Source organism: Desmodus rotundus, chromosome 9 (genome assembly GCF_022682495.2).
Source record: "Desmodus rotundus isolate HL8 chromosome 9, HLdesRot8A.1, whole genome shotgun sequence".
NCBI lineage: Eukaryota > Metazoa > Chordata > Mammalia > Chiroptera > Phyllostomidae > Desmodus > Desmodus rotundus.
The window spans coordinates 71,108,324-71,134,723 of NC_071395.1; the positions used below are offsets into that span (position 1 = coordinate 71,108,324).

Consider the following 26,400-nt stretch of genomic DNA (forward strand, 5'->3'; position numbering starts at 1 on the left):
CTTACGGTATAATGCCATGGAGGAGGAGGCAGTTTTCCTTGTCTTGGAAAGATAATAATTTGTTGAAAAAATAAGGAAAACTGACATTTACTGAACACTAACCACAGTTTTTCGGCACTAATTTATGAGCAGCCGTGTCCCGATCATGCCTTAAACGTTGAACAGTGAGTAGGATCTTGTGAGCCAGCTCAGCTAGGGCTGGGGAGCGTTTTTTGGGAGTGAGGTTGGCAAGGGGAAAGGACGGGGTGAGCGATCACACTCGGAAGTGGGAGGTCACAGCCCAGGGTAAGTGTTGCCTTTGGGCTTTAGAGCAGGGCTGGGGCAAAAGGGTGTGGGCAGGAAATGAGGCCGGTGACAGACCGTGGAGAAGCCTGACTGCCAGCGTCAGTGGACTGGACTTGATGGAATAAATAGCTACATTTGGTTTGTGAGCCCATGTGAACTTGAAGAAGTGAAACTGGCAGTGTTCGGCTGGCTGGCTTGGTGGGAAAGAACCTCGAGGTGGGCATGGAAGGAATGAATAGGAAAAGAGGAACAGAGGACACAGGCATTTTTACTCCGGAAGCCTCAAAAATTGATTTTTTCCTTCATTTTGAAGGAGCAAAGATGCGGGTATTTGGGAAATTAAGAATGGTAATAGAAGACATCATGTCCTGAGTTTACACACTGGTTCTGATGTCATGAACCACTAAGACTTATCTTTAAATTTCGTAACCCAAAATGATCTGTGGAAGCCCCTGTGGAGCACCTGACCCATTCATAGAATACCGCGTGTGTAACCGTGAGCGCCCTGGTTGTCGTCTGCGAGGTGTGCGGTACTTGGGAATGCAGAAGGTCGTGGCCCCGCCCTATGAGGGCTTGCAGCCTGTCGGTGGTTGGACACTTGGGATAGGCACAGATGCAGTCATAGGACTGAGCGAGCCTCTATCTTAGCTCCCAGCTTCCGTGACTTCCACCTTCCACTCCTCTCCTGTCACGCCATGTCCCACCATCCTCTGGAGTGGGAGGGCCTTTGGCAGCCGTGGGTCAGAGGCTTCAAGAATGTAAGGTCTGGCCAGCACGGAGGGGTGGGGCCGAAGTTGTGTCCCAGATGATGTGCCCATGGGCAGAGCCGGGTCTGCGGAGGACTCCCCTGCCTTTTGTGCTTTCCGTAGCTGCAGGGAAGCTACTTACTTGATTCCAGAAATGCTGAGTGAAAACGCTGGCAGCCTCACGGAGCCCCTTCAGTCCTGGCCCGAGCCCTGTCCCTTTGTGTTCCGTCCACAGCTCAGACCCCAAACTGTACAGCCCCGTGGTCGCCCTTGCCTTTCTACAGATAGGTGTTTGGCAGTGTGTGTGGCCACTTTTGTCAAAATAGGCTGATAGGAATCGTACCTACCCTGGTTTGATTTGGTTGTGTTAGTGTCTGCTCTGGAATATTCTCTCAGGCCTGCTCTACTGATAATGCTCCTATTTGTAGGAAGTCCTCTTGCTCTTCAGCTTAGGTGGGCAGTGATTCGGTGTTGTCTGAGTGACAGGATCTCGGAGGTCACTCCCTGTCGGGGGAGGGCAGGCAGAGCAGCAGTAGTGTGTCAGTGCAATTTTGAGGGCCGTGCGTTCCGTACATGAGGTCAGCGGAGGGTGCCAAGGTGGAATTCATCACCACTCACGCTGCGTGTGGAGATCACTTGGGACAAGGGTAGCTTTCTCTCTAGGAAAAGAAAATCGCCTTTTCTACCTTTATATAACTACATAAATGCAAAAGCAGAACATAACAAGTGGACACTCGAGTCCATGAATATACGATATAGGAGTACAGTTTGCCTGTGAGGGCGCCATGCCTTGAATATAAAACAGTATGTGTTGAAATAACTTCATGTTAGAGTTTTACAGTTTTCTCCAGGCCAAACCAGGAGAAATAAAATTTGGGGGTGGCAGCCCTGCCCTAGAGATTCATAGTGCCCTCCTTTTTACTAAAAGATGTTTTGGGATCTTGCTACCAGCTGCACAGGACTTCTTGCCACTTCTTGGGGCTTATACAGAGAAAAAGCCCCCAAAACTAAAGATTGCATTTTTAATGTAAATGTGCCTCGTTGGCTGTTTTTAGGAGGAATGGTATGATAAATTCCTCCCTTATGACTTAGTTATTTTGACGTTTTGTTGCAATAGAACTTGAATTTTGCTTTCCTAACAGTAGTTACCTGTTATTAATTTGTGTTTGAAGTAAATTGTATTTCCAAAGTCTGTACTGGAAGTAAAATTACACAGTAGTATAAATTTTGACAGTAAAAGCTTCTAAGATATACATTTCCCAGAGTGCTGTGATGTATTGCAGCCTTGCTCTAATTTGCTAATTGCAAGATCACTTTATTAAGGGCAACTCAACTAGTACCTTATAATGCTTAAGTCTCATCCTGCATTTACATGGGGGTAATCATTTAACATTGTTGTGATAAAATGTTCACACGTGGAGTTGGGAATATGCATTTTTTATTCAGATTAAGTTTATTTTATAAAGAACTTTGTCCAAATGTGCAAATTTTCTAAATAGTAATGTTTGCATGGGATCTTCCCTGGACTGGCTACTTTCGTAGCTCGATTTCAAAGTTTACTTGTGATGTCGAATGTCTTTCACACTAACTGAAGTGTTTGTGTATTTGCTCTTCTGTCCTCCTGTTTTTGCTGTTTCTCTGCTTTAGAGATTCAGAATATTCAGAGAGCTTCTTTCTATGACAGTGTTTCTGGTCTTCATGAGCCACCAGGTGAATGTATGAAGCCTGTAGGTCTTCCAAAGCAGAAGGGTTTTATGCCCACAGGAAGAACTTGCAGGGGGGCTGGCAGGGGGGCCTGGGCGGGCAGGGTAGACTGGGGGTGGGGCTGGTTTCTGGGTTTCTGTTTTTGTTTTGCTCATAGACCTGCATGAACCTTTCATTTCATGCTCAGTTTTATTCTCCTTCAAGGCAACTGTTTGAGTGCATAAACAACCCAATCGCTACTGCCTACACATCGCTTCTTACTTTACGCGTAGCTCTTACAGCACTGCATATTAAAAGGTATGTCACTACCTTTTCCAGTAGTGCCACTTTGATACATGGTCCTCTGAGGGAATCATTAGGAATTGATCCACCAAAAAATGTCTTCTTTGTCGTTGAGTTACCTTTAAATTTTCAACTCTAAGAAATTCCAAAGAGGAGTTTTTTCTCTTAAGTCATTAACATTTTGTGAACAAATAAGTACATATTTATCACCCATGTATTGGTCTCATCATTATACCTTTTGTTTGGGATTTATGTGCATATCTGGCTACTTGGCTTTTTCTTTGGAACTGGAGATAATGAAACTCTACAAGGCTTGATCTATGTACGGTGAGACTGAGTGGGCTGGTATTAGAATTTGTACATTGAATGTGAAATTCGGCTCCAAATGTGTGGGCCTCGTGGTCTAAACCCTCACCCTGCTTTAAAATACAGCCTAATCATGGCTAATGGTCCCCCAAAAGCCCAATATAAAGCGAATATCACTCAGCCTTGCAGTTATTTAGTAAAGTTATCATGTAGTGAAATTCAAAAATACAGTCCAATTCTTCTTATTAAATTTCCCTCTGTAATTTTTAGACCATGATAATGCTGAGATCTATATCCAACTCAAAAGTTTTAAAAAAAAATATATTGGAGGAATGTGTCCATTTTCATCCAGGTCAGGATCCCTGCCATCAATTCTAGCTCACGCACTATGGAAAAGTTGATTGCAGCCGTGGGGGGGGCGGGAGTGGGAGGAGATAGAGTATGCCAGAGATCGTTCCCAGAGCTGGAATGAATACTCCACAGGAGAACTCCGAAGGAAGAAATCTTCACGCTCAGCCATCTCGGGCTCGGGCCGTGTGGACAAAGCTGAGTTAGTCAGGAGAGGGAGAGAGAGCTAGGAGGTAGTTTTAAGCGAAAGGTCTGCCCGTGACTTGTGCTTGGTTAAAAGGTTAGTGCTTGACCTTTTGGACTTTATCCCAAAGCTGAGTGCCCTCTTTAAACTAATTCCCTTTACCTCTTTTGGATTTCTAATTTTTTAAGGGAATTCCAGGTTGTGAGCTCCTTGAGAGCAGCACCTGTGTTTGCTCACCCTCATTTCCTTGGCACCTGGCACAAAGTAGGCACCATAAATAAGTCACCAAGTGAGGGAACTGGTACAGCAGCTTTGCCTCCCATGCCCACTGCAGCCCTCCCCTCTCCTGCAAGGTAGATGCTCTTTCTTGCGAGTCATGAGCTTCAGGGTGTAGGGACCAGGTGTTTTCTGTGCCATCAGGATCAAGGACAGAGCCACTCTTAGATGGTGTCATTCTGGCAGGGGCCTCACTGTGGCACTGAAAATGTGCCTGGTTCTCTCTCTCGGTGAAATGTCCTTTGGTTGAGTTACTCGGTGGACCTAATCATCAGGGGTCTCAGCCTCTCTTTCCCTTAGAGGGCCTTTCAACCCCTGTGGCTGAATGCGGTCTTTCTATAGAGTGTGAAGTGTTTCTACAGCAGACGTCTTCCTCCTGTTACATGTGTCCATGGATTCAAACCCCATGTAGCAGGTTTGACATGAAAATGTGGCCTTTCATAGTTTCAGTGATTTCTCAGAAGACGGTGGGAGGAAAATAGCATTATGAAGAATATGAAGGCTTTTGAGAATAAGAATGAGAGAGTGGGATAAAGAGAGGTTTCCAAAAGCATCAAAGTCACAGAATTCCTGGAAGCAAAATAGGGAGGTCACACAAGTTTGTGTTACAAACCAAAGGACTGTTTTCTTCCGAATATAAGTCTAGACATCTGAGATAACTAGTGATGGAAGATGCAAGCCCAATGAAGCAGCGAAGAGGGGTCTTAACCTCAAAGTTGAGGTGGGGTGTTTGGATTCAAAGGGTCTGTGACAGGGCTTACTTACTTCTCTGTGGCTTTAGTCCTGATCCGCTCTCTGTGGGAGGGACAGTCGTGGCTGACCCGTCCACACCACAGAGTAGTGCCCTTCAGGCTCTCTGAGCCGGCAGCAGTGCAGGGTGGCTGCTGACATCTGAAAAGTGCTACCAGAGAAAATGTGAGAAGTACGTGAAGCGAGTTTTAATTATTGATACAGATGCCCCTCGCCCTTTTCAATCTTCCATGGAAGCCCTGCTTGAAGAGTGGGAGCAGCAGTTCAGCTGAGACTGAGAGTCACCGAGGAGAGGCTGGCTGCCGCTGCAGGGGCCTTCCCCGGTTGCCACCGGCTCTTGGCTCTTGTCATCTTGTCATCGGCTGATCCCACTGAGTCCTTAGCTGCCTCCTGTTACCTCAGGGAAAGGCTCTGCCTTAGCCACGCTTCAGACGAAGACATTCCAAACTTTGAACCAGCCTTGTTTTTTTTTAAAGGAAGTTCTACTTAGATTGAAGTAGCATGACTGATAAAATAGTAATTATTTAATCTCCTTGTAGGTTATTGTATCAACTGGTCATGAATCTCTATTTTTAGTGCCATTTTAGGATCTGTGGTTAGGTCCAACACAGTTTATGTGCTTACTAGCTCCCTTGCCGTCGTTTTCAGCAGCTGAAGGTTTGTCGTTGCGGTATAGCCTACTCCTCCCTATTTTATGTTGAGTCTTAGGAGGAGTTGGGAGCCCCAGGAGAAGCAGCTTTCGGGTACTGCAGCTCGAGTCCCAAGGTCGAATGGGGACAGTGGCACTTAGTTCTCAGGGTTCTTGTGAGTATCACCCGAGGCAATGTGAGCCTGCGCCTGGCACACAGGAGGCGCCCAAGTACAGGACGTCTGGCATCTCACTGGCCCTGGCTGCTCCGCAGCTGTTGCAGTTGCTGGTGCACCATTGTTGCCGTTGTAACTGTGAAAAACAACATCAAGTAACGTCTGTTTCCTTGGCTATTATTTAATGCAAGTCCACTTTCATTCCCAGTGCCCCAAGGCCGAGCAGATCAGCAGTCATGCTGCGCTGCCCAGTGCCAGCATGAATTAAGTACGTGGGACCTGCCAAAGGGAGAGAGCGAGCGCAGAAGCAGATGAATGGGGCTTGCTGTTTGCCCGGCAGCTTTGGCTTCTGCAGGGATGGGAAAGTACAGAGGAGGGAGCTAAAGGAGACAAATTCAAGTTCAACTTACACTAGTGCCTGGGAGAAGGAATATTGCTGTCAACCTCTGGACTTCCTGCAGTTTTTCTAAAATTTTCCAAATATTGCAGAACAATTAACAGCCATTATAAATTTGTTATTGCTGTGTAATAGGACCATTATGGAGATATTCTATTTGATGTTAAGATTGTTACTGGGAATTGATAGCAGTTAAATGTTTGTTTCTGAATTTGTTTTTAACTGTTAGTTACATTTTAGTACGTGTTAGGGTAAAATTGTCTCAATTTGTTTAAATGAGTATTGAGAACACGCTGGATGCCTAGAGTGGCATCAGGTACCACAGGCCTTTTGAAGGAGTATTTGATGGAGTTTTTATTTATCGTCATCTGGCTATTAAAATAAGTTTTTCTCCCCTTTTGTAGTTTTTAGCTATATTAACTGCAGTGAGATTTTGAAGAGCTGGCTTAAGTACTTTAAATTAAACTTTGTAACACTAATGTTTGGGCCCATGCACCGATTTGGAGAACGTGAAACTCTCATATGCCTCTTGTCCCTGGGGCTGCGGGCCAGGGAGCATTCTGGCACTAGACGGTGTCATTCCTTATTTTTAAAAAACTGTTAATAATGACAGCTTCATGAGATAGATGATTACAAACTGCATTTTTCTTCTGTTAAACTAATATGCCCTTAACAGATTGCAGGTCTGTGGAGCTCATCTGATTTCTCACTGTCCAAATAAGTTTGTACATTAATAAATTAAGTGTTTGTGTAAAATACTTGGAAATCTTTTCGGGCTACTGGGCAACCAGGTAATGAATTATGGTGCCCACCAGCAGCCGTAACCAGGCCCCCCTGCTACCTCGGAGAGAAGAGTTTGCAGCAGGAAGATAAATAGAACCACTCTCTGCCCGGAAACCGCGGGCACTAAGATACCTGCAGGTTTTAGCAGCAGTATTAGGAGCAGTGATGCTCATTTCAAGGAGCTGCTAGAATCTTGTCTTTGCACTTTCCGCCTGTCTCTGATTCCTGCTCGAACCATTTTCAACAAGAACGTGCTTTTGTAAAATTGAGGTTATAGTCTTGATTTTTTTTTTTTTTAATGAACTCACATATTATTAGTATGGCTCAAGTCATTTAAGGCAGTTCCCAAAGTCTCTCTTTTACCCACAAGATAATTTTGCTTTTTGGTGAAAGCTAACCCTGATTTAAATTTTTTTCAAGTTGATAAAAGGCATCTTTTATTTATTATTTTTTAATATTTTTTATTTTTTAAGTATTTTTACTGATTATGCTATTACAGTTTTCCCAATTTTCCCCCTTTATTGCCTCTCCACCCTGCTCCCCCAACCCTCCAGCATTCTGCGCCCCCTTAGTTCATGTCCATGGGTTATACATGTAAGTTCTTTGAGTCCTCTGTTTCCTATACCATTTTTTATCTCTCCCTGTCTATTTTATGCCTACTAATTATGCTTCTTCTTCCCTGTACCTTTTCCCCTCTATTCGCCCCTTCCCCCTCCCCACTGAAATCCCTCCATGTGATGCCCATTTCTCTGGTTCTGTTCCTGTTCTAGTTGTTTTCTCAGTTTGTGGTTTCATTGTTTGTCTTTTCTTTTAGGTTCATTTGTTGATAGTTATGAGTTTGTTGTCATTTTACTGTTCATATTTTTGATCTTCTTTTTCTTAGGTAAGTCCCTTTAACATTTCATATAATAATAGCTTGGTCATGATGAACTCCTTTAACTTGACCTTTTCTGGGAAGCACTTTATCTGCCCTTTCATAACTTTAAATACTTCTTTCCAGCCCCTTCTTGCCTGCAAGGTTTCTTTTGAGAAATCAGCTGATAGCCTTATGGGAGCTCCTTTGTAGGTAACTGTCTCCTCTCCTCTTGCTGCTTTAAGATTCTCTCCTTATCTTTAATCTTGAGTAACTTAATGATGATGTGCCTTGGTGTGTTCCTCTTTGGGTTCAGTTTCTTTGGGACTCTCAGAGCTTCCTGGACTTTCTGGAAGTCTATTTCCTTTGCCAGATTGGTGAAGTTTTCCTTCATTATTTGTTCAAAGTTTTTCAATTTCTTGCTGTTGTTCTCCTTCTGGAACCCCTGTAATTCGGATATTGAAATGTTTCAGGTTGTCCCAGAGGTTTGTAAGTCTCTCTTCACTTTTTTGAATTCTTGGTTCTTCGTTCTGTTCTGAATGGATGTTTATTTTTGTTTCCTTTTGTTCCAAATCATTGCTTTGAGTCCTGGTTTCCTTCCTGTCACTGTTGGTTCTCTGAATATTTTGCTTTATTTCATTTTGGGTATCTTTCATTTGCTTTTTCATTTTTCAACCAGGCTCAATCAGTCCTGTGAGCATTTTAATTACGAGGGCTTTAAATTCTCCCCATCAGATAGGTTGGCTGTCTCCTCATCACTTAGCTCTCCTTCTGAGGTTTTGCTCTGTCTTTTCATTTGGGCCACATTTCTTTGTCTTGGTGCACCGGTCTGGTTGACTTTTTCTTTAATTCCTTGGTTGTCGGAGTTCCATGCAGTTTCATTTTCTGGCACTTCTGGTTGTTTATTGATTTTAGATTGGTTGTTATCCTCCTTTTGGTTGTGTGAGGAAGCGAAGGGTTTCTGCCTGCCTCCATCTTGGCCAGAACTCCTAAAAAATTTTTTTAAAGATTTTATTTATTTATTTTTAGAGAGAAGGGAAGGGAAGAAGAGGGAGAGAAACATAAATGTGTGTTGTCTCTCATGTGCCCCCAACAGGGGACCTGGCCTGCAACCCAGGCATGTGCCCCGACTGGGAATCGAACTGGCGACCCTTTGGTTTGCAGGCCAGCACTCAATCCACTGAGTTATACCAGCTAGGGCCGGAACTCCTAAATTTTTGAATTAAAAAAGAAAAGAAAATCCAATGCATGATGAATTTTGAGCTTTGATTACCTTTATTATAAATAAATTTGAAAATCAAGTACATTGTGATTATATTTTCCAGTTATTACTGTAAAAAGCAGTTTGGTGCTGGGGCCTGCTTTGTTAGGCCGCCATCATGTTGTGTGAGGAGCAGGCCAGAGGACTGCAAACCAGCGTGTCCACACAGTAAACACAGTGCCTCCTTTTGTTTTGGGGGTGGCTTGTTTTCGGGGCAATTTTGTGTTCATTCAACAGATACTAAATAGCTTAATTAAATAACTACCATGTGCCGGACACCACGTTCAGGCCAACATTAGGTGGTGGGGGAAGGCAGAAGAAATCGTCTGAGCCGCTGCCTGCTCAGAGGGGTGCAGAGACTCGCTGGGGAAGCTCAGTCCAGCGAGAAGATACACAGGATAGAGTGAAGTGGTCCCAGGGATCTAGCCTAGGTGATTTGAAGACTAGAGGAGGGAGTAGCCTATTTAGTCTGGAGGCAGGTGGAAACCAGAGCCTAAAAAGAGGTAGCTGGGTAAAGAATGGAGATTTTAAAGCCATTGAGCATTTGCCCGAATGGCTAGAAGGAGGGGCCTGCCTTCCAAGCAGAGAAGAGGATGGAGGCTTGAGGGCCTTGCTTCAGGACCTGTGGGGAAATGGCAAGGGCTGTACCTTGGCTGAGCACGGGAATGTTTTGCAGGCCCCCCACCTGCTGGCCCCACTCCTGAGGTGGGTCAGATTAGCTCTGTTTCACAGAGGAAGATGCTGAGGTTTGGAGCAGCTGGGTAAACTCAACTCCAGATCACTCAGCTCGGGAGTGGTGGGTGTTTCTGACTCGCTGAGTTGAGTTCTTCATCATTGGGTTAGATTTCTGGGCTAGGTTATTTGGACCATATCCTGTAAGCTGTAGGAGAAAATGAAGGATTTTAAGTATAGGAATAAATAATGTATATAGTTTTGTCTTTGAGAACTACTTGTTCCTTGTTACACTGGGACCAGAGGCATAATTGCAGAGAACGTCGTGGTGAGAAGGGGAGAGGATGAAATGGGAGAGCGAGGCCAGAGGAAGGAACCAGTTAGGAGGTTATTGCAGAGCCCAGGAGAGAAGGCAGAGCCCAAGCCAGGACAGCAGAGAGCAGGGGATGGTTTGAACACACTTGGAAATTTGGCTTGGCCCTTGTTGGTGAGCAGCTGGAAGTGAGAGGAATCAGGTCTGGCTCCCGGGTTCTGGGTTGAGCAAAGGTGGTTACGTCTGCATAGGAAGTAGGAGGGGAGGGGCAGGGCAGAGGTGGGGTAGAGAGTATGCTCTAGTTTAGGGTATTGACCTTCTGTCCCACCTACTCCTCATCCTCCTAGTCTAGCTCTCCCTCCTCCCCAGCTCCTTGGGGCTTGCTCTCAGGCCGTGTCTTTTCATTTGCCCTTCAGATGGTTCATCCAGTCTCCTAACTTTAAGCACTCACTGTAAGTCAACAACTCCCAAATTTACCTTTCCAGTCTAGACCTCTCTTCTTAGCAGCAGACTGGAATGTCCACTTGGCATCTCATCTCCGCCTTAATGTCTCCCAGGCACCCCAAACTTACATGGAGTTAGGATCCTATCTTCCAACCCACAGAACCCACTTCCTACCTTCCCAACAGAAGGCACCACAGGCCACTGAGTTGCTCATGCTAAAACCCTAGGAGTTATTCTTGACATGTCCCTCTCCCTTATTTCTCTGTCAAGTTAATCATTAAAGCAGGTCAAATCTCCCACCAAAATATGTCTTGAATTTTCCTTCTCTGTCCATCTCCTCTATAATCTCTGTAGTTCAAGCTACTCTCATCTTTCTTAGAACCTGGATTACTACAGTGGTCAGCTCTCTGGTCCCCCCGGCCTCTGTCCCAGTCCACTCTAGATGTAGGAGCCAGAGGAGCGTCCCTCCTCATAGTGCTTCATGGGCACCAGCTGCGTTCACATCTTCCTGCCCCTGGTCCTTCACACGTGCTGTTCCCACTCTGCCGGCTCATTCTTTCCCTTCAGACATTCAGTGTAGTTTCTCCGGAGAGAGCTCTGACCACCCATCTCTCTCACAGCACCTTGTTCTTTTCTTTCAATGCATTTCTCACTTTGTAATTATAAATGTGTTTTATTTCATTTGTTCACTAACATGTATGTATCAAGCCTGTCACAAGCCAGACCTCCTGCTAGGTGCAAGAGATGCAGTGTCATAAAAGCAGGTGTGATAGGCACTCACCGAGAATGTGTGGAAGGCAGAGGAACCTTTGTGACTTCTGGGTGGAGAGGAGAATATAGGTTTTTGGTAATGGGTGCTGGGGAGCAGGTGTAGCTTATTAAAGTCACATGTGCGATCACCCAGGATGATGCTATGGCTTGAGAAAAGCAGGTCAAACAATGTTTGCCTGTACCTGCACCTAGCCATAGTCTGAAAGGACTTCAGATGAGTTGAGTCTGGGCCCCTAGGGAGTGCCACAGTATATAGGAAGAGCAGGAGAGAAGTTACCAAGGAGACTGGGGTAGCTGGAGAGGTAGACGGAGGTCAAGGAGAAGATGGAGTAAGAGAAGCCAGGAGAGAGTTTTCAGAATGCTGCTGCTATGGTTAACAGGTCAGTGTACCAGAGTCAGGTGAACTGAACGCTGGACAGTGGGCTGTGTCAGGTAGAGGGAGGGGGGCGAGCTGGAAGCCAGGGAGCTGTGCAGTGGGAATTGAGTGGGAGAGGGGTGGAGTGGCACGTGCGTGGACCCCTCCAGAAAGAAGCTGGGCCCTGAGGGGACAGAAAGAGAAGTAGGCAGGCACAAGTTAAAGAAGTATATAGTTTCATGGCACACGCACAGGTGGAGTTTGATGCTGTTTTTCGCTGGAACAAGTAAAGACGGACAGGTTGAAGGAGCAGGAAAGAAAGGTGGCCTCTAAGGTGGATGGTAGACAGACTTCAGGGCACAAGCAGAAGAAAAAGCTTTGACCGAAACCCTGGAGTCTGGTGGCTTCACGTAGGAGAGAGCGTGCATGGGCCTGGAAATGAGCCGTTTTATCCCCCCTCCTCCGCACCTCCATTTAAGACCTGTATAACTTGAAAAGTTACCTCACCTCCTGGGTCATGGTTTTCTCTTCTGTAAAAACCTCATTGCAAATCAAGACTTGAATGAGGTCTTGATTATAAAGTACTTTATACAGTGCCAGGTCCCCGTGTACTTTGTGTTCTGGGGAACAAGTGAAAGAAATGGAGGTGGCTGTTAAAATTGCAAGGGGCATTAGCAGGGTAGTTCAATCGCTATTTTGATTAAAATACTTCAGTAGTGTGTTTTGTTCGTTTAACAGTTTTTAAATGTGCACATACTGTGCATCGAGCGTGCAGTGTGAGCGGCTGGTGCGCCACGTGGGCCTTCGGTTTACAGCTCCATCGCTAGAAGGGCTAGGTCTCTGCGGGGAATGTAAAATGCCAGCTGCTTTAGTAGGAGCAGAGCCTCTGAGAAGTTTGACCATCATTAAACTTAGCGTAGGCACTGACTCTTTAGGAGACTCTTTCCTATTTTGTGTTCTTGTCCTTTAACAAGTGTTATTCATGCTTTGAGGAGAGAGCCGGAGTTTACTCCTCCTAAGTACCTGAATTGATGGGATCTAATCTTCCTGCACCTTGAATGACTTTTTTTTACTGAAATTCCTATGCACAATAAGAGAGGACCTTGGTCCCCAATCCCTGAGCCATATTCGCTAAGTGGACTTGCTCTGTACAGTCATGTATGTTTATGCTGTCTTTATAAGCCCTTTCCTGTTTTGAGACTTGTCACAGTATCAGTGTGTGTATCAATAATGCCAGCCAATGATCTCTCATTTACCAAATAATTGTATATGTAACAGGCAAAATGTTATCAAAGACAGTGAATTCCTGAAAGTAGCGCAGCGGAAGGCATCTGCTGGTACGTGGTATGAAGTGGGCAGCGCTACAGTCTCCCGCCGTAGAAGTGTGTGGCTGTTAGCTCCACGGCTTGTGCAGTGTCTGAGTGTGCTGACTGCCTTACCTATATGGCACCTCTTCCCATCCGTTCCACAAAGCTTGTGCTGCTGCACTATCACTGTCTTTTCCTCCCCTGCGAAGGAGTTGGATTTGACTTCTTTCCCCTTTCCTTTTTATTTTCACCAGTGGACCGTATTGTGGGTCTGGATCAAGTCACTGGTATGACTGAGACAGCTTTTGGCTCTGCCTATAAAACCAAAAAGGGCATGTTTCGCACTGTTGGACAACTCTACAAAGAGTCTCTCACCAAGCTGATGGCCACTCTCCGCAACACCAACCCTAACTTTGTTCGCTGCATCATCCCAAATCATGAGAAGCGGGTATGTGTTAATAAGCAAAACCAAGACTGGCCTTTGAAACCGATCTGGGTCAGGTTATAACGATTGAAGTATGAAACTCTCCCTTGCTTGACTAGGCTGGAAAACTGGACCCGCATCTGGTGCTGGATCAGCTGCGCTGTAATGGTGTCCTGGAAGGGATCAGAATCTGTCGCCAGGGGTTCCCCAACCGGATAGTTTTCCAGGAATTCAGACAGAGGTATTGCTAACTTTTCCCTTTTTTCCATATGTATCAAAGCTTATCTTGTGTGCATCAAAACAGGGTGGTAATGAGGAACCGTCGATCGTGTCCCCTGGGTGCTTTCAGTTTTCTTCTCGCGTGGGAAAGGGGTGATCGTTATTACCTTGACTGTTGGTCAGGAACGTGGAGGGCCTAGCGTGCCGGTGACCGCTGTGGGGGCTCCGACGACGGTCTGTCTTCAGGGTCCTGGAGTCAGCTGTGCGATAAGCATTTAAAGCTGAGAACTTAACAGTTACCTCGTGTAAACACTTCTGTCTGGGCTTTAAACATAATTACATTTTAAGCTAATACTTTAAAATACAGTCATGTGCCACATAACAACATTTCGGTTAATGACAAGCCACATATACAATGGCATTCTCACAGATTACAGTAGAGCTGAAAAATGCCTATCACCTGGTGACCTCACCGCCATCGTAAGGTCACAGCACAACGTGTCACTCGTGTTTGTGGGGACGCTGACATAAACCAGCCTGCTGAGTCGCCATCCGTGTAAAGGGATAGCACATACAGTTATATACAGTATAAAATACGTGATACTGTAATAAATGACCACAGGTTTATGTGCCAACTATACTATACTTTTTATCATTTTTTGAGAGTGTACTTTCTATTTGTTAAAAAAAAGTTTGTTGTAAAACAGCCTGTCGTGTTTCATTGGCCGCCTCATTCCTCCCAGGTTTACCGCATCTCTTGATTACCGCACTTTCTCTGTGCTTGACTTAATCTCATGTTTTGTACGGTGCCATGCTGCACAGTCCTGGGGGTTAGGAATAAGCTACACCACACAGCCTGGGTGTGCAGTAGGCTGTACACTTGTGTAAGTGCACTCTGGTGTTCGCACAACCACGAAATCACCTGCCAACACATTTCTGAGGACATATCTGTCGTTAAGTGGTGTGTAACTCGATGAATTTGTATCTATGTGCAAACATACATGCTTTGCTACAGCGCGTGTGCGTACATGCACTGCAGTCCTCCCACTAACGCAGAGTCGGGAACAGGGTAGATTAGAACAGAAGGGTAAAGGAAAACAAAAGGGAGAAGATCTGTAGAAATGGATGCACTAGAAATCGATGAAAACATATGATGGGAAATTTATTTTTTAAATGTATTATGTAATTTTCTTTAATATTTAGTTTCCTTTTTTCCTTTTTTCTCCTGGAAATTGGATTTTCGACTGTGAGTGCATTTGTTGTTCCCTAGACTACACAAGGCTGCGGGTCAGAATGGCTCTCTCCCCGCTGTTCCAGGTGGAGTCCAGTGGAGAAATCATCCCAGTCCTCATTACGGGCTCGGGGGAAGCCCTTACTGTGGCCCCCATTGTGTGATACACAGCCTGGTAGATTGTCTCTTACTGTGGATAGGAGGAGGAGGGGTGTAATTAGCACGCAGAGTACTAAGTTGATACATATAACCATGATTACCTATCATATTATTACCTCCTAGAGGAAGCAGAACTCACAGTTAGTAGGTAAACATTTTCACAAAGTTTTACAAAACATCTTTTGTCTGCTTTTCTTGCAGATATGAGATCCTAACTCCGAATGCTATTCCTAAAGGTTTTATGGATGGCAAACAGGCTTGTGAACGAATGGTAAGCTTTTCTTGATTTTTCTGGCTTATGGGCTACTGGTATCTTTTCCTGTAGTTCGTTTAAAAAAATAAACAAACTCTCTCTCTTTTAGATCCGAGCTTTAGAGTTGGACCCAAACTTGTACAGAATTGGACAGAGCAAGATATTTTTCAGAGCTGGAGTTTTGGCACACTTAGAGGAAGAAAGGGATTTAAAAATTACCGATATCATTATCTTCTTCCAGGCTGTTTGCAGAGGCTACCTAGCCAGAAAGTAAGTGGGTAATCATAAAAGGGGCAGGAATGTTTCCTCTGACAGATCAGAAGGAAAAGGACATCGCTCCTGAAGGAGGAATAAATCACACAGGCAAAGGGAGTGTGGGGAACCTCTGGCACACTGTTCATTGCCTCAGGAAAGAAGGGGATTTGCTCCTACCCAAGAGCACGCACGCACGTGTGTACATGGGTGGACGGCAGAACAACGCTGTCTAGGGCAGCATCTCTGAAGAAGGTGCCAGGTGTCCGTGACCCCTGCTTGAGGTCGCTGGGCAGGCTCCTGAACTGACATGGACTCCAGCAGGCACTCCCACTTCCCCTGGCATTTCACCCGACACCTCGATCCACCTCACACTCCCTGCGTCAGCCACAGGAGAATGTTTGCCTTTGGAAGTGGTCTTCTGGCAACAGCTGTGAAGACACATTTTCTTTACATAATAAGTTTTTCTTACTGTTCTTCAGGGCCTTTGCCAAGAAGCAACAACAACTAAGTGCCTTAAAGGTCTTGCAGCGGAACTGCGCCGCGTACCTGAAGCTGCGGCACTGGCAGTGGTGGCGCGTCTTCACGAAGGTGGGCTCCCTGCGCTCCTTCTGAAGGGCAGCATTTGACCGCTCGGAACCCACGGGAAGGAGCTGTGATGGTAAACTGCTCGATTTTGTCATAGGTTAAGCCGCTCCTACAAGTTACGCGCCAAGAGGAAGAACTTCAGGCCAAAGATGAAGAGCTGCTGAAGGTGAAGGAGAAGCAGACGAAGGTGGAAGGGGAGCTTGAGGAAATGGAGAGGAAGCACCAGCAGGTTAGCGCACCGCCTTCACAGAGTCCCGCGCTCCTTAAGTGCCGCGAGAGCTCGGGTTGGCAGGAGCTCACACGTTTAGTTATGGGTGGCTAACCCGCCCACGCCACCTTGGTTCACGTGTGTTTTCACTCCCTTCCAAAGCATAGGCATTTGAGAACAGAGGCAGCAGACACATTATGCCACGCATTGATTTTCTTTGGACACACAGTGGATCGTGTTTGCTGTCAGACATGTGCTCAACACCTGTTTTCAGTGAAACTCCCAGCATTCATTATCACCTTCCTGGCCTACTAATGAGGGAAATAGAAAATAACAGGATGAGCTAGTACAAGGTCACTACCTGCCTCTTCTGCAGCCACAGTGGTCTCCAATCAGTGTCCCTTTCCCGGGCAGGTGCCTGGACAGAGCAGAGGCTCCAGAAGTGTTTATAGATGGCAGTAACAGGATTGGGGTATTCAAGGCCAAAAAGATTAACAAGAAAGGCCAAAGCATAGTACTTGATACCAAACAGCTTTAGTAGTCTCCGTGAACTTGATTGCTCTTAAATATTTTCCCTCTCCTGTTTTTCTGTCCCTTCATAAATTACCTTAATAGAAGAATGGGAGTTCCTACAGCAGCATAAATTTCGCACGTACTACTCAGGATAACTTGAGACAATAGCAACAACTGAAAGTGTTTTCATTTAGCTTATTTTGCTACAGCCAGACATACTTGAGAAAGTTTTGCCAGTGATGTTGATATATTTTTAACTTTCATTTGCTTTGGGGAGGTGTATTGACCATTGAGATCACAGCGACTGGTTCTTGTGTGTACTGGGGGCAGTCATAGCACTGGACACTTTATTGTGGTTGCAGCTTTTAGAAGAGAAGAATATCCTTGCAGAGCAACTTCAAGCAGAGACTGAGCTCTTTGCGGAAGCAGAGGAGATGAGAGCAAGACTTGCTGCTAAAAAGCAGGAACTAGAAGAGATTCTACATGACTTGGAGTCTAGGGTTGAAGAAGAAGAAGAAAGAAACCAAATCCTCCAAAATGAAAAGAAAAAAATGCAAGCACATATTCAGGTACCTATGATCTTGTTTTTTTTAAATATTTTTTTTTTTTCACTTAGAAGTATATTTTGGGTTTTCCAAGCAGATCTACTGAATAAATGGAAGCCATGGGTTTGGCTTCTTAATTGCATTTACGGGCAAAAGGAGTCTGTGTTATAAGTACCTACTCTTTTTTATTGAATTTATCGGGGTTACATTGGTGAATAAAGTTATATAGGTTTCTGGTGTACAGTTCTATAATATATCATCTGCATATTGTATTGTGTGTTCACCACCCCAAGTCAAGTACCTACTCTTGAAAGATGACCATCATTCCAAGCACACAAGTAATAGATTTTCTTCAAACACAGACTTGTTATTTTGAATAAGAATCTTTTTTATGTTCTGATGTGGCATCTTACAGTATGCAGAGTGATTCAAAGTAGAAATCTCCCAGGGGTCTGTAGACTTTTGTAGGGAACCTAATTCGTTCTTTGTGTGGTCGCCAATAATTCTGCTGCTCACCCCACGCATTAGACAGGCATCTGCTAGGTGGTTTGGTTCGCGAGAAATCCTCAGCACTGACACAGAAGGAGGCCAGGAATCGGAACAAAACACTCAGGTCCTCCTGGTAGTTACTTTCTTAGGGATACAGACTGCACTCACAGGAAGCACAACTACCTCTGTGGTTAAATACCCAGACAGGTGAGGTGGCCAGCCGGTACTCTGCCCGCAGCCCAGGGTCTCCTTCCCTCGGCCTCTCCAGGATGCTCTTGCGTGTCAGGGCATCTGCACCTGCCACCATTGCTCCAAACTTGCTTTTCCCTGTCTCTCCCTTAATTTTTTCTTACCCCATGACTTACTGCAGAACACAGGCAAGTCAGACCGTTGTCAAAACCACAAAAGATACTTTATTTCTTTGGCAGATGCCCACTACAGTAAATCATCTGGCCACTTTCCATTCTTCAGCGTTAACAGCTTTCAGATACCCCATAATAAATTAACAGACCATCACAAAAGTGGTAAAAGGTGCATAATCTTTAATCCGGCAGTTCTAATTCTAGACTTTATTCTAAGAATAAATCAATGGGAGCCTTCTAATTATCTAATATTGGGGAATTATTAAACCATGGCAATGCTATACGTGATAAATATAAAGATGTTTTCACAGGTATTTATAATATCTTGATATAGTTGCATAAGAGTATACACAATAAGATCCAATGTAAGATATTTGTATATAGCTTTTAAATTTATATGTGTGATTTTGTATTGCGACATACAGAAGATCTAGAATGAAATCTACCAACAACAGTGAGTTTTCCCTGGTGGCATTATCGACAGTTTTGATCTTCTTTTCTCTTTGTTCGAGAACACGTGTTCATTTCAGTGATGTATCTTCCTCATGTGGAGGCTGGACACCCAACTTCATCTCCAACTTCCCCAACCTGTGTTTAATATATGATCTATATCTCAGCAATTTACAATGAAATCCTTACATTTCTCTGCTCTATTTAAGAAACGATATGTCCTTGTAGAAACAGGGTGTGTTTTTGTTTTCCTTTGGTTTTTCAAGGCTTTTTATCTTCACATTCTTTACCGACTCTTTTATATTTCTAGTTTTTTGTGCTGTTATCTAATTTATCTCCCTTTTTGACGTATAAACTCATTCAAACACATTCGAAAGATATTTATGGTAAAATTGTTGTTATTAAGTATGTTTCTTTTTCTCCTGTGACATCTCAGAGCTTCTCTGAACTGCATGGACCTTGGGAACACCCGCACTTGTTGCTCCCTTACTTTTTATGTTTTTGGGACTATGAGGTTTGACCACAATGTGTGATCCTCATTTGGATTTTGATTTAAACAAACAACTGTATGTTTAAGTGGTCTTTATCTGTTAAAGGTGCCACCTGATGGTTTTACAGATGAAATACGATATTTGGAATTTGCTTCAGAATGTGTGCTAAGGCGAGGGGAGGAGGTGGGGACAGAGGAGAAAGTTTTGTAAATTGAAAGTTTTGTAAATTGACCATATATTGATTTGTACATACAACCCTGTTCGATATGTTATTGTATGTTATTGTATACCATAATGTCAAAGTATAAAAGAGAGAGAAACGTGTCACAGTAAAACTAGGTGTAAGCACTCGAGCCGCCCCCGGGTTGGTGATACGCTCCTGTTGTGAGAGCCTCGCTTGGATGGAGGCACCCGGTTCTCACCGACTCTGAGTTGTTGTCATGTTCTCGTCCTCGCCTCTTTGGCCAAACACGTGTGATAGAGTACAGATAATTAAGTATGTGTTTGATGTAGCTCTGCTGTATTATTCACATTTCCCTGTGTCACTGATTACTCCAAAATAGGGATTTTAATCACTTTGTTATCCCATTTTATAAACATGTCAACTTTTAATTACCAAGGCTTTTATGTAGCATGTTCATAGTTCCTCAATATTATACATATTTCACTTTTTTTATATGAATCACCTCTGTGACTATTTCCTGAAATTGCTGGCTTACAAGCAATGCTCATTTTTGAGGCTTGCCACACTTTCTCATGTTGGGTTCTAGAAGGATTGACCCAGTTTGTACTTGAACCTGTAGTTCACATGAATGTCTGTTTCATATAACTGCATTTCATATTTTGAAAAATATCCCTGCCATTCTGAAAATCACCAATTGGTATTTTAACATGTATCCTTTTGACTGTTAACGTGTGGTAGAGTTTTGTGGAGAAGGTGCGAGGCTGACTGTGTGTTCTTCACAAGGACCTGGAGGAGCAGCTGGATGAGGAGGAAGGGGCTCGGCAGAAGCTGCAGCTGGAAAAGGTGACGGCCGAGGCTAAGATCAAGAAGATGGAAGAGGAGATTCTGCTTCTCGAGGACCAAAATTCCAAATTTATCAAAGTAAGAGAATATTTCCATTAATAAGTTAATTTTAGAATATGAGAACATTCACGTTGATGCATTCATTGAAAGTGCCTTCAAAAAAAAAATTCTAAAAAAGATTCCAAGTTCATTAACCTTCTAAGTCTCTACATGGGTAGATTTCTAAAGACACAGTAACAATTTAATTTTTTAACTCCACTAAGCACCCTTGTAATCCTTTACAAGGAATTTGCACTTTCTGTCCATATGGGTCATTCACTGATGACTTCACCCAGCACTGGTTGTGGGAACCCGAAGGCCAGGCAGCTGGGCCAGACTTGGGGGATGAGCAGCACGATGAGGGAGCCTTCCTGCCTTTCTGGTGGGTGTGATCTGTTGGGGGAGGCAGCGCCCACAGTACTTGTTTTCTAAGGTATACAAACCCTAGTTGTTACCATGAATGCCTTTTCTGAAGCAGCTTTTTTCTATTCAGGAAAAGAAACTCATGGAAGATCGCATTGCTGAGTGTTCCTCTCAGCTGGCCGAAGAGGAAGAAAAGTCAAAAAACTTGGCCAAAATCAGGAATAAGCAAGAAGTGATGATCTCAGATTTAGAAGGTCAGTGTGTGGGGCTAGAAAAATTCGGGGCTGGGACATGTGAGTGTTTAGATTTTACTTTAATCAGAACGTGCAATAATAGAAAGTGTACGTGATTAGAAATAGTAAGAGCCACATATTGATGTATTTATTAAAGTAGGTCTAGTCATCACGTATAATAGCAATAAATTATTCTCTGAACAGGTACTTTTTGAATTAGGTCCCGTGGTGAAATGCGTTGCCCTTGGTGGGTACATTGGAATCTAAGTTGTGTTTGAGTTTACAGGCCATTGGACTTGTGTGGGTTTAATCTGGAAAGTGCATCTAGGGTTCACCTCACAAGGGGACTGCTTACGGACATAAAAACTGGCAGGGACAGGAGCACCTGCTGAGGGTAACAGTGTCCCACTCCAATGGCAAAAGTGAGGTCAGGAAATCCTAGGAATCTTTGCAAAAGCCATTATTGCTTTCTTCAAAAGAAAGAGAAAAGGGGTGGATGTTGGAAAGCTCACAGGAAACCTTCCCTTCAACCGGCAGCTACAGGCGGGGCTCGAGACTAGAGAAGCACATGTAAGCAGATGTGCCTGTTCTCCTCGCTCCTGTGACGAGCCTGCGATGCTCGCTCTCGTCTTCTCAGCATCTTGGTTCCCACTGCAGAACACAAAAGCATATGGTTCCGTTGTTGTGAGAAAGCATTTGAATGGAAGGATCACTGGAGTTAATTAAGGAATCCCTGCGAAATTTTAGAGGGGACAGGGGAAAGATGCATAACCCTCGCTGCCCACACTCTGCTCTCTCTCCCTCAGTGCTTGGAAACTGCAGTCTTGGCTCGAACCAGGGATTCCCAGGAAAAGGGGAGTGGGGTGACAGGCAGTTACCCACACTGCCCTGGCCTCTCCAACCCTGGGCGGAGTGATGGGTGTGTCATGTGAAGGTTTCTGATACTTCTCTCTACCAGTGTGGGCTCACTTCCCGTGAAAGGGCACCCTTAGGATCCACCCAGTTTCTCCCTTCAAACACCCTCCTCCCACCAATCTTGCCTTCAGTCCGATCTTAATGGGTTTTAAAAGACTTGAGTTATTGGTACAATGTTATCAACACAGTGACATTTTTGAGTAAAATGTTTATTTTCAACTTCAATCAGTTTACATTCAGAGTTTGTTCATATGGTGTTCAGTAGGTTGAACATACTGAATCTTGTGTCTTGCCTTAAAGAACGTTTAAAGAAAGAGGAGAAAACACGTCAGGAACTGGAAAAGGCCAAAAGGAAACTGGACGGTGAGACAACCGACCTGCAGGATCAGATCGCGGAGCTCCAGGCACAGATCGACGAGCTCAAGATCCAGTTGGCCAAGAAGGAGGAGGAGCTGCAGGGCGCTCTGGCCAGGTCTGCTGTCCCCGCACAGGCCTTTGTACTGAACGCGTTACTGTGGGGTTTATTTCCGAAGAGTGTCTCGTGTCCAGGTGCAGACAAAACCCCGGGACAATGACATGCAGTTCCCTTGTTGCTGAGTTAGACATAAGACCCTGAAAAACCCAGGAGTACATCATTTAAGCCAGGGCAGCAAGGAAATCTCGTAACCTGTCCTCAGTATTTACACTTAAAAATCATTTGTCATATCATGAAATCCGTGGAAATTCACAGCAGCAAAAATGATTTTGCCATATCATTTTGGTTTCTGTATATTACAGATTGCGTTCAGTATGGTTTTTTTTTTTCCTTAAGTGTAAGATTTTTTTATTTTTAGAGGGGAAAGGAGGGAGAGAAAGGGAAACATCAATGTGTGGTTGCCTTTTGCGCACCCCTTACTGGGGATCTGGCCCACAACCCAGGCATGTGCCCTGACTGGGAATCAAACCGGCAACCCTTTGGTTCGCAGGCCGGCACTCAGTCCACTGAGCCACACCAACCAGGATAGATTTCAGTATATTTTTTAAATTTAGAGAAAATCACTTTTCAGAAATGATACCCACCTCGTACACTTAAAGCATTGAGTTGCTATTCAGTTCTAAATCATTTGGTTTTAAAATGGAAATCATATAGTAAATACATTTATATCTAAAATTTTCATTTCTTTATAAAGAATGACTTTGGCTACATGGTCATAGGAATTACATAGTTTATAATGTATTACAATCAAAATCCCACAACAGAAATTCTTCTGTACTCTATCACTGTTGTACTTCGGCCAGATCTCTGCTTTTCCACTCGAGGGCTAGAATCGGAAATTCGAGTTCACCACCACTCACAGTCATATCTGTCAGCTTCCCCTCCCTCATCACAAACATCCCAACTCTTGCCAGTGAGAAAATCTCCCAGCATTAAACCACATGCTAGCAGAAAGATGCACGGTAGGAAAGATGAAGTGTAAGGTAGAAGGTTTGAAGGTGGCATGTCTCTCTCTTTACCGTGCGTTCCAAGAACGTCTTCAGATTTGCTGCTGTGGATAGACTAGAATGCTGCCTTGATCAGCGTTCTAATTATAATCCACCTTACTTGGGAGGGAATTTTTTTTATGTTCTAATCATTAAAGTGAGATTGTCCTACCCTTTAATGGAGATATTTAGCCCTTTGGAAAGGGGGCTGGGCTCGATTCTGATTCTAGCTTTGCTGTACCAGCTTTCGAGCCTTCAAGTCATTGCCTGCGGACCCTGTGCGTAGCCGGCAGCCCTGTGCAGCAGCGCTGGCCTCAGGCCACGGCAGAGGGTCTCCTTGTGGGGAGGTGCTTGGGCGTTGGCTCACCTGGAAACAGGCCATCCGTGCACCAGCTCTGAGCGCTTTCTGTGCCTGCACATTTTCACAGGGGTGACGACGAAACACTCCATAAGAACAATGCGCTTAAAGTCGTGCGAGAGTTGCAAGCCCAAATTGCTGAACTTCAGGAAGACTTTGAATCTGAGAAGGCTTCACGGAATAAGGCAGAAAAGCAGAAAAGGGACTTGAGTGAGGAACTGGAAGCTCTGAAAACAGAGCTGGAGGACACCCTGGACACCACCGCAGCTCAACAGGAGCTACGGTAAGTGAGGGGGAGGCAGCACATCGCCTGCTGAGCTCTCCCCTGAGGTCCGGCAGGGATGCTTTGGCTTGGCTGGCCCTCTCTAAGAGATAGTGTGCTTTATGTTGTCATTTTGAATATCCTCTCTCCATCCAGGAAATAATGACAGGTAGAACAGTAACAAAATAGCAGTGGTTGAAAACAAACCAGCCTAAGAGTGAGCATGAAGAGCGAAGCCACAGTCAGTGATGGATGTCTGAGGGGAAGGCGGGGCAGATGCATGTGCACCCACACACACAGGACTGGAGGAATAGGTGGAACAGGCACAGAAAGAGGGGACACACAGGTGGCCAGGCATCTGCTGGCAGCACCTATTGGTGTGAACGATGGTGAGCAGACAGATGAGAAGGGAGGTACACATTCACGACGGTGAAGAGAAAGGTGAGGCACCCAGGCAAAGGTGCATTCGGCAGAGGCACGTGTTGTAACAGAGGAGCCAGCGGCCAGGTGGAGGCAAGAAGAAAGTGACAAGCACTGGCGAGGGAGCATAGCTAGAGGGGTTTCACATGACCTTAGCGTGTCAGCCCACAGAAAGTCACAGGAGAACTACAGCAACGAGTGGTGAGTGGAGCAGGTAGAGAGGCCAACCTGTGGCTCTTGCTGGCAAGTAGATAGGATCCTCATAAGCCACCAAGCGTGATCTCCAAGGCTGCTGTCTTGGCCTCCTGCAGACCGTCTCCTCCCTCCTCCAGACTCAAGCTGCCAGGTGCGTGAGCCCTGCACAGGTTGCCTAGGCTGGTAGATTGGGCTGGCCACTTGCACGCACATGTGCACACACACACAGACACTTAGACCTGCCAGCTCTTGCAGGGTGTGCGTGATGGGAAGGGTAGCCCATCACTCTGAGAAGGTGGCTATGGTTAAAACAAGGACAGAGGGATCACTGATGAAGTCAGGGGTGGTCAGAGAGGTAGAGAGTGACCTGGAGCAATGGGGAGGAAGTGCGTTGTGGTGGAAGACTGTGGTGCTCTTCCCCAGGAGAAAGGGCTGTGCTCATCTGGGAGCCTGGGAGACTGACATCACCGGGCCTGCAAAGAAGGCTGCCCTAGGCGGTGAGACTGGTCAGATTCTGGGTGTCAGGAGTGGTCAGGGGTGAGGAGACAGGTGGTAGGCATGTCAAGGACTTACCCGTGGATGTACAAGACAGTAGCAATACGGAAGACGTGTCCCCAGAGAGCCTGGCTCAGCCGGAGCCCATCTGAGTGGGCAAGATGAGAGGCTTCCTGCCCATCATCAGCAGAGTAACTCTGCTTCTAGTCATTGTAAGTCCTGGCCTCTAAAATGTCTGCTTTTTTAAAATTTGGAAACCATTGAACTAGACTTCGTTGAAATATTATTCTCAGCTGGTCTTTTGAACACAATAGAAAAAAAGTTCTGTTCATTTCTTCCATTCAGCCACGGGTAAACTCAAATAGACACACTCTGATTCTGCCCTGTGAAGAGTGAAGAGTGCCCGCCGCTCAGAGGTGGCAGTGTCGGGTGCACTTCCCTCCTGCTAAGGACTCAGGCCACGCCCCGCCCTCCACTGGCTCTTTCCTGAGTGACATGATTAGTGTAAAAGTAACAGCCCTCAGCAAATCAGACACTCCTCATTGGACTCACTCTTCAGTGGGCATGTGAGCTTTCTTTGAGACTTAGGAAGAAGACTGGGGCGGACAGGGCCGGACCAGTGCATATCTTTCACCTCTGGTGAGCTGCGGCTGAGCGAGGCTGGGCCCAAAGACTTGTGACCGATTCCTTTTGTCTGGCTACACCCGCCCCGGGCCCCTTTCTCTCCGCACAGCTCCTCTCGGCTGCCCCTCTGCTCGGAGAGGGCGGGAGTGTGCGCACTGTCCCGACTGGTTACTGGTGTACAGTATAGACTTAAAGGGTTTTCCAGAGTAGAGCAAGTTTGCCAGAGTTGTGCTTTCGGATTATGGTAAAGTTACAGTTGCTTAAATTCTTGATGTTAATATAACACTTAGCAGGAGTGATATTTATCTTAATGGTTTCTGACTTTATCAAGCTATGTGCTTAAAGATAGCATTCAGATTAACAAATTTAAAGGGTGACTTCTGGTAGGGGTGAAGTTTCTTCTACTTAATCGTGAAATACCGGTAACTGGTTTTTCAAGTTACCCTATATTTAATAAATTACAAAAGCACTGGAAAGCCAGATAACATACTAATGTGATCTTCATGCCGTAAAAGCACGTTAGATAAAACCTCAGTTTATCCCAGGACATCCAAAGTGTATGGTCTTGTACCTGCAATGTTCTCAGTCAAATTCTAGAGACCCTTTCTGAACCAGGCACGCGACCCTTCGCCCTGCCTTCTAATTTTCCCGCCCCCCCTCCCAGCTGTGAGCCATTTCCTGGTAGAGTCCTGGTAGATGTTAGTTAATGCTAAGAAAGGCACCTGCTTTTTGTGAGGGTGCAGCATCCTGACTGGGTTGGCCTCTAACCCCCCTTCTGTCTTGAACGCCTCTTTGGGATTCACCCTTGTGCAGTTTTATGGAAGTGTCTGCTGGTGCTCTGGTGCGCATTTTGGCGTCTGTGTTAACCAGCTCCTGGCCTGGAGTGCGACCAGCCTGCCCAGAACGGTACGAAGCCCCATGGGATGCTCCACCGCATCTCGACTGCGAGGCAGATGGGGCGTGGGAGCCACGCTGGCTCTGGA

The 26,400-nt window shown here is 45.3% G+C and overlaps 1 protein-coding gene across 6 annotated transcripts in view; it reads left to right on the forward strand.

The window, feature by feature from the left end:
• The window catches only part of MYH10 (myosin heavy chain 10), a 139,675-nt gene that overhangs the window by 89,363 nt on the left and 23,912 nt on the right, over positions 1–26,400 (forward strand). For all 6 annotated transcript variants that reach the window (XM_045199183.3, XM_045199186.3, XM_045199184.3 and 3 more), the window contains 11 exons: positions 13,096–13,289; positions 13,385–13,506; positions 15,076–15,145; positions 15,237–15,397; positions 15,862–15,970; positions 16,065–16,196; positions 17,051–17,257; positions 19,993–20,130; positions 20,585–20,708; positions 21,903–22,074; positions 23,492–23,704. In XM_045199183.3, the coding sequence (XP_045055118.1) occupies positions 13,096–13,289; positions 13,385–13,506; positions 15,076–15,145; positions 15,237–15,397; positions 15,862–15,970; positions 16,065–16,196; positions 17,051–17,257; positions 19,993–20,130; positions 20,585–20,708; positions 21,903–22,074; positions 23,492–23,704 (1,642 nt within the window). The remainder of the gene's footprint in view (positions 1–13,095; positions 13,290–13,384; positions 13,507–15,075; positions 15,146–15,236; positions 15,398–15,861; positions 15,971–16,064; positions 16,197–17,050; positions 17,258–19,992; positions 20,131–20,584; positions 20,709–21,902; positions 22,075–23,491; positions 23,705–26,400) is intronic.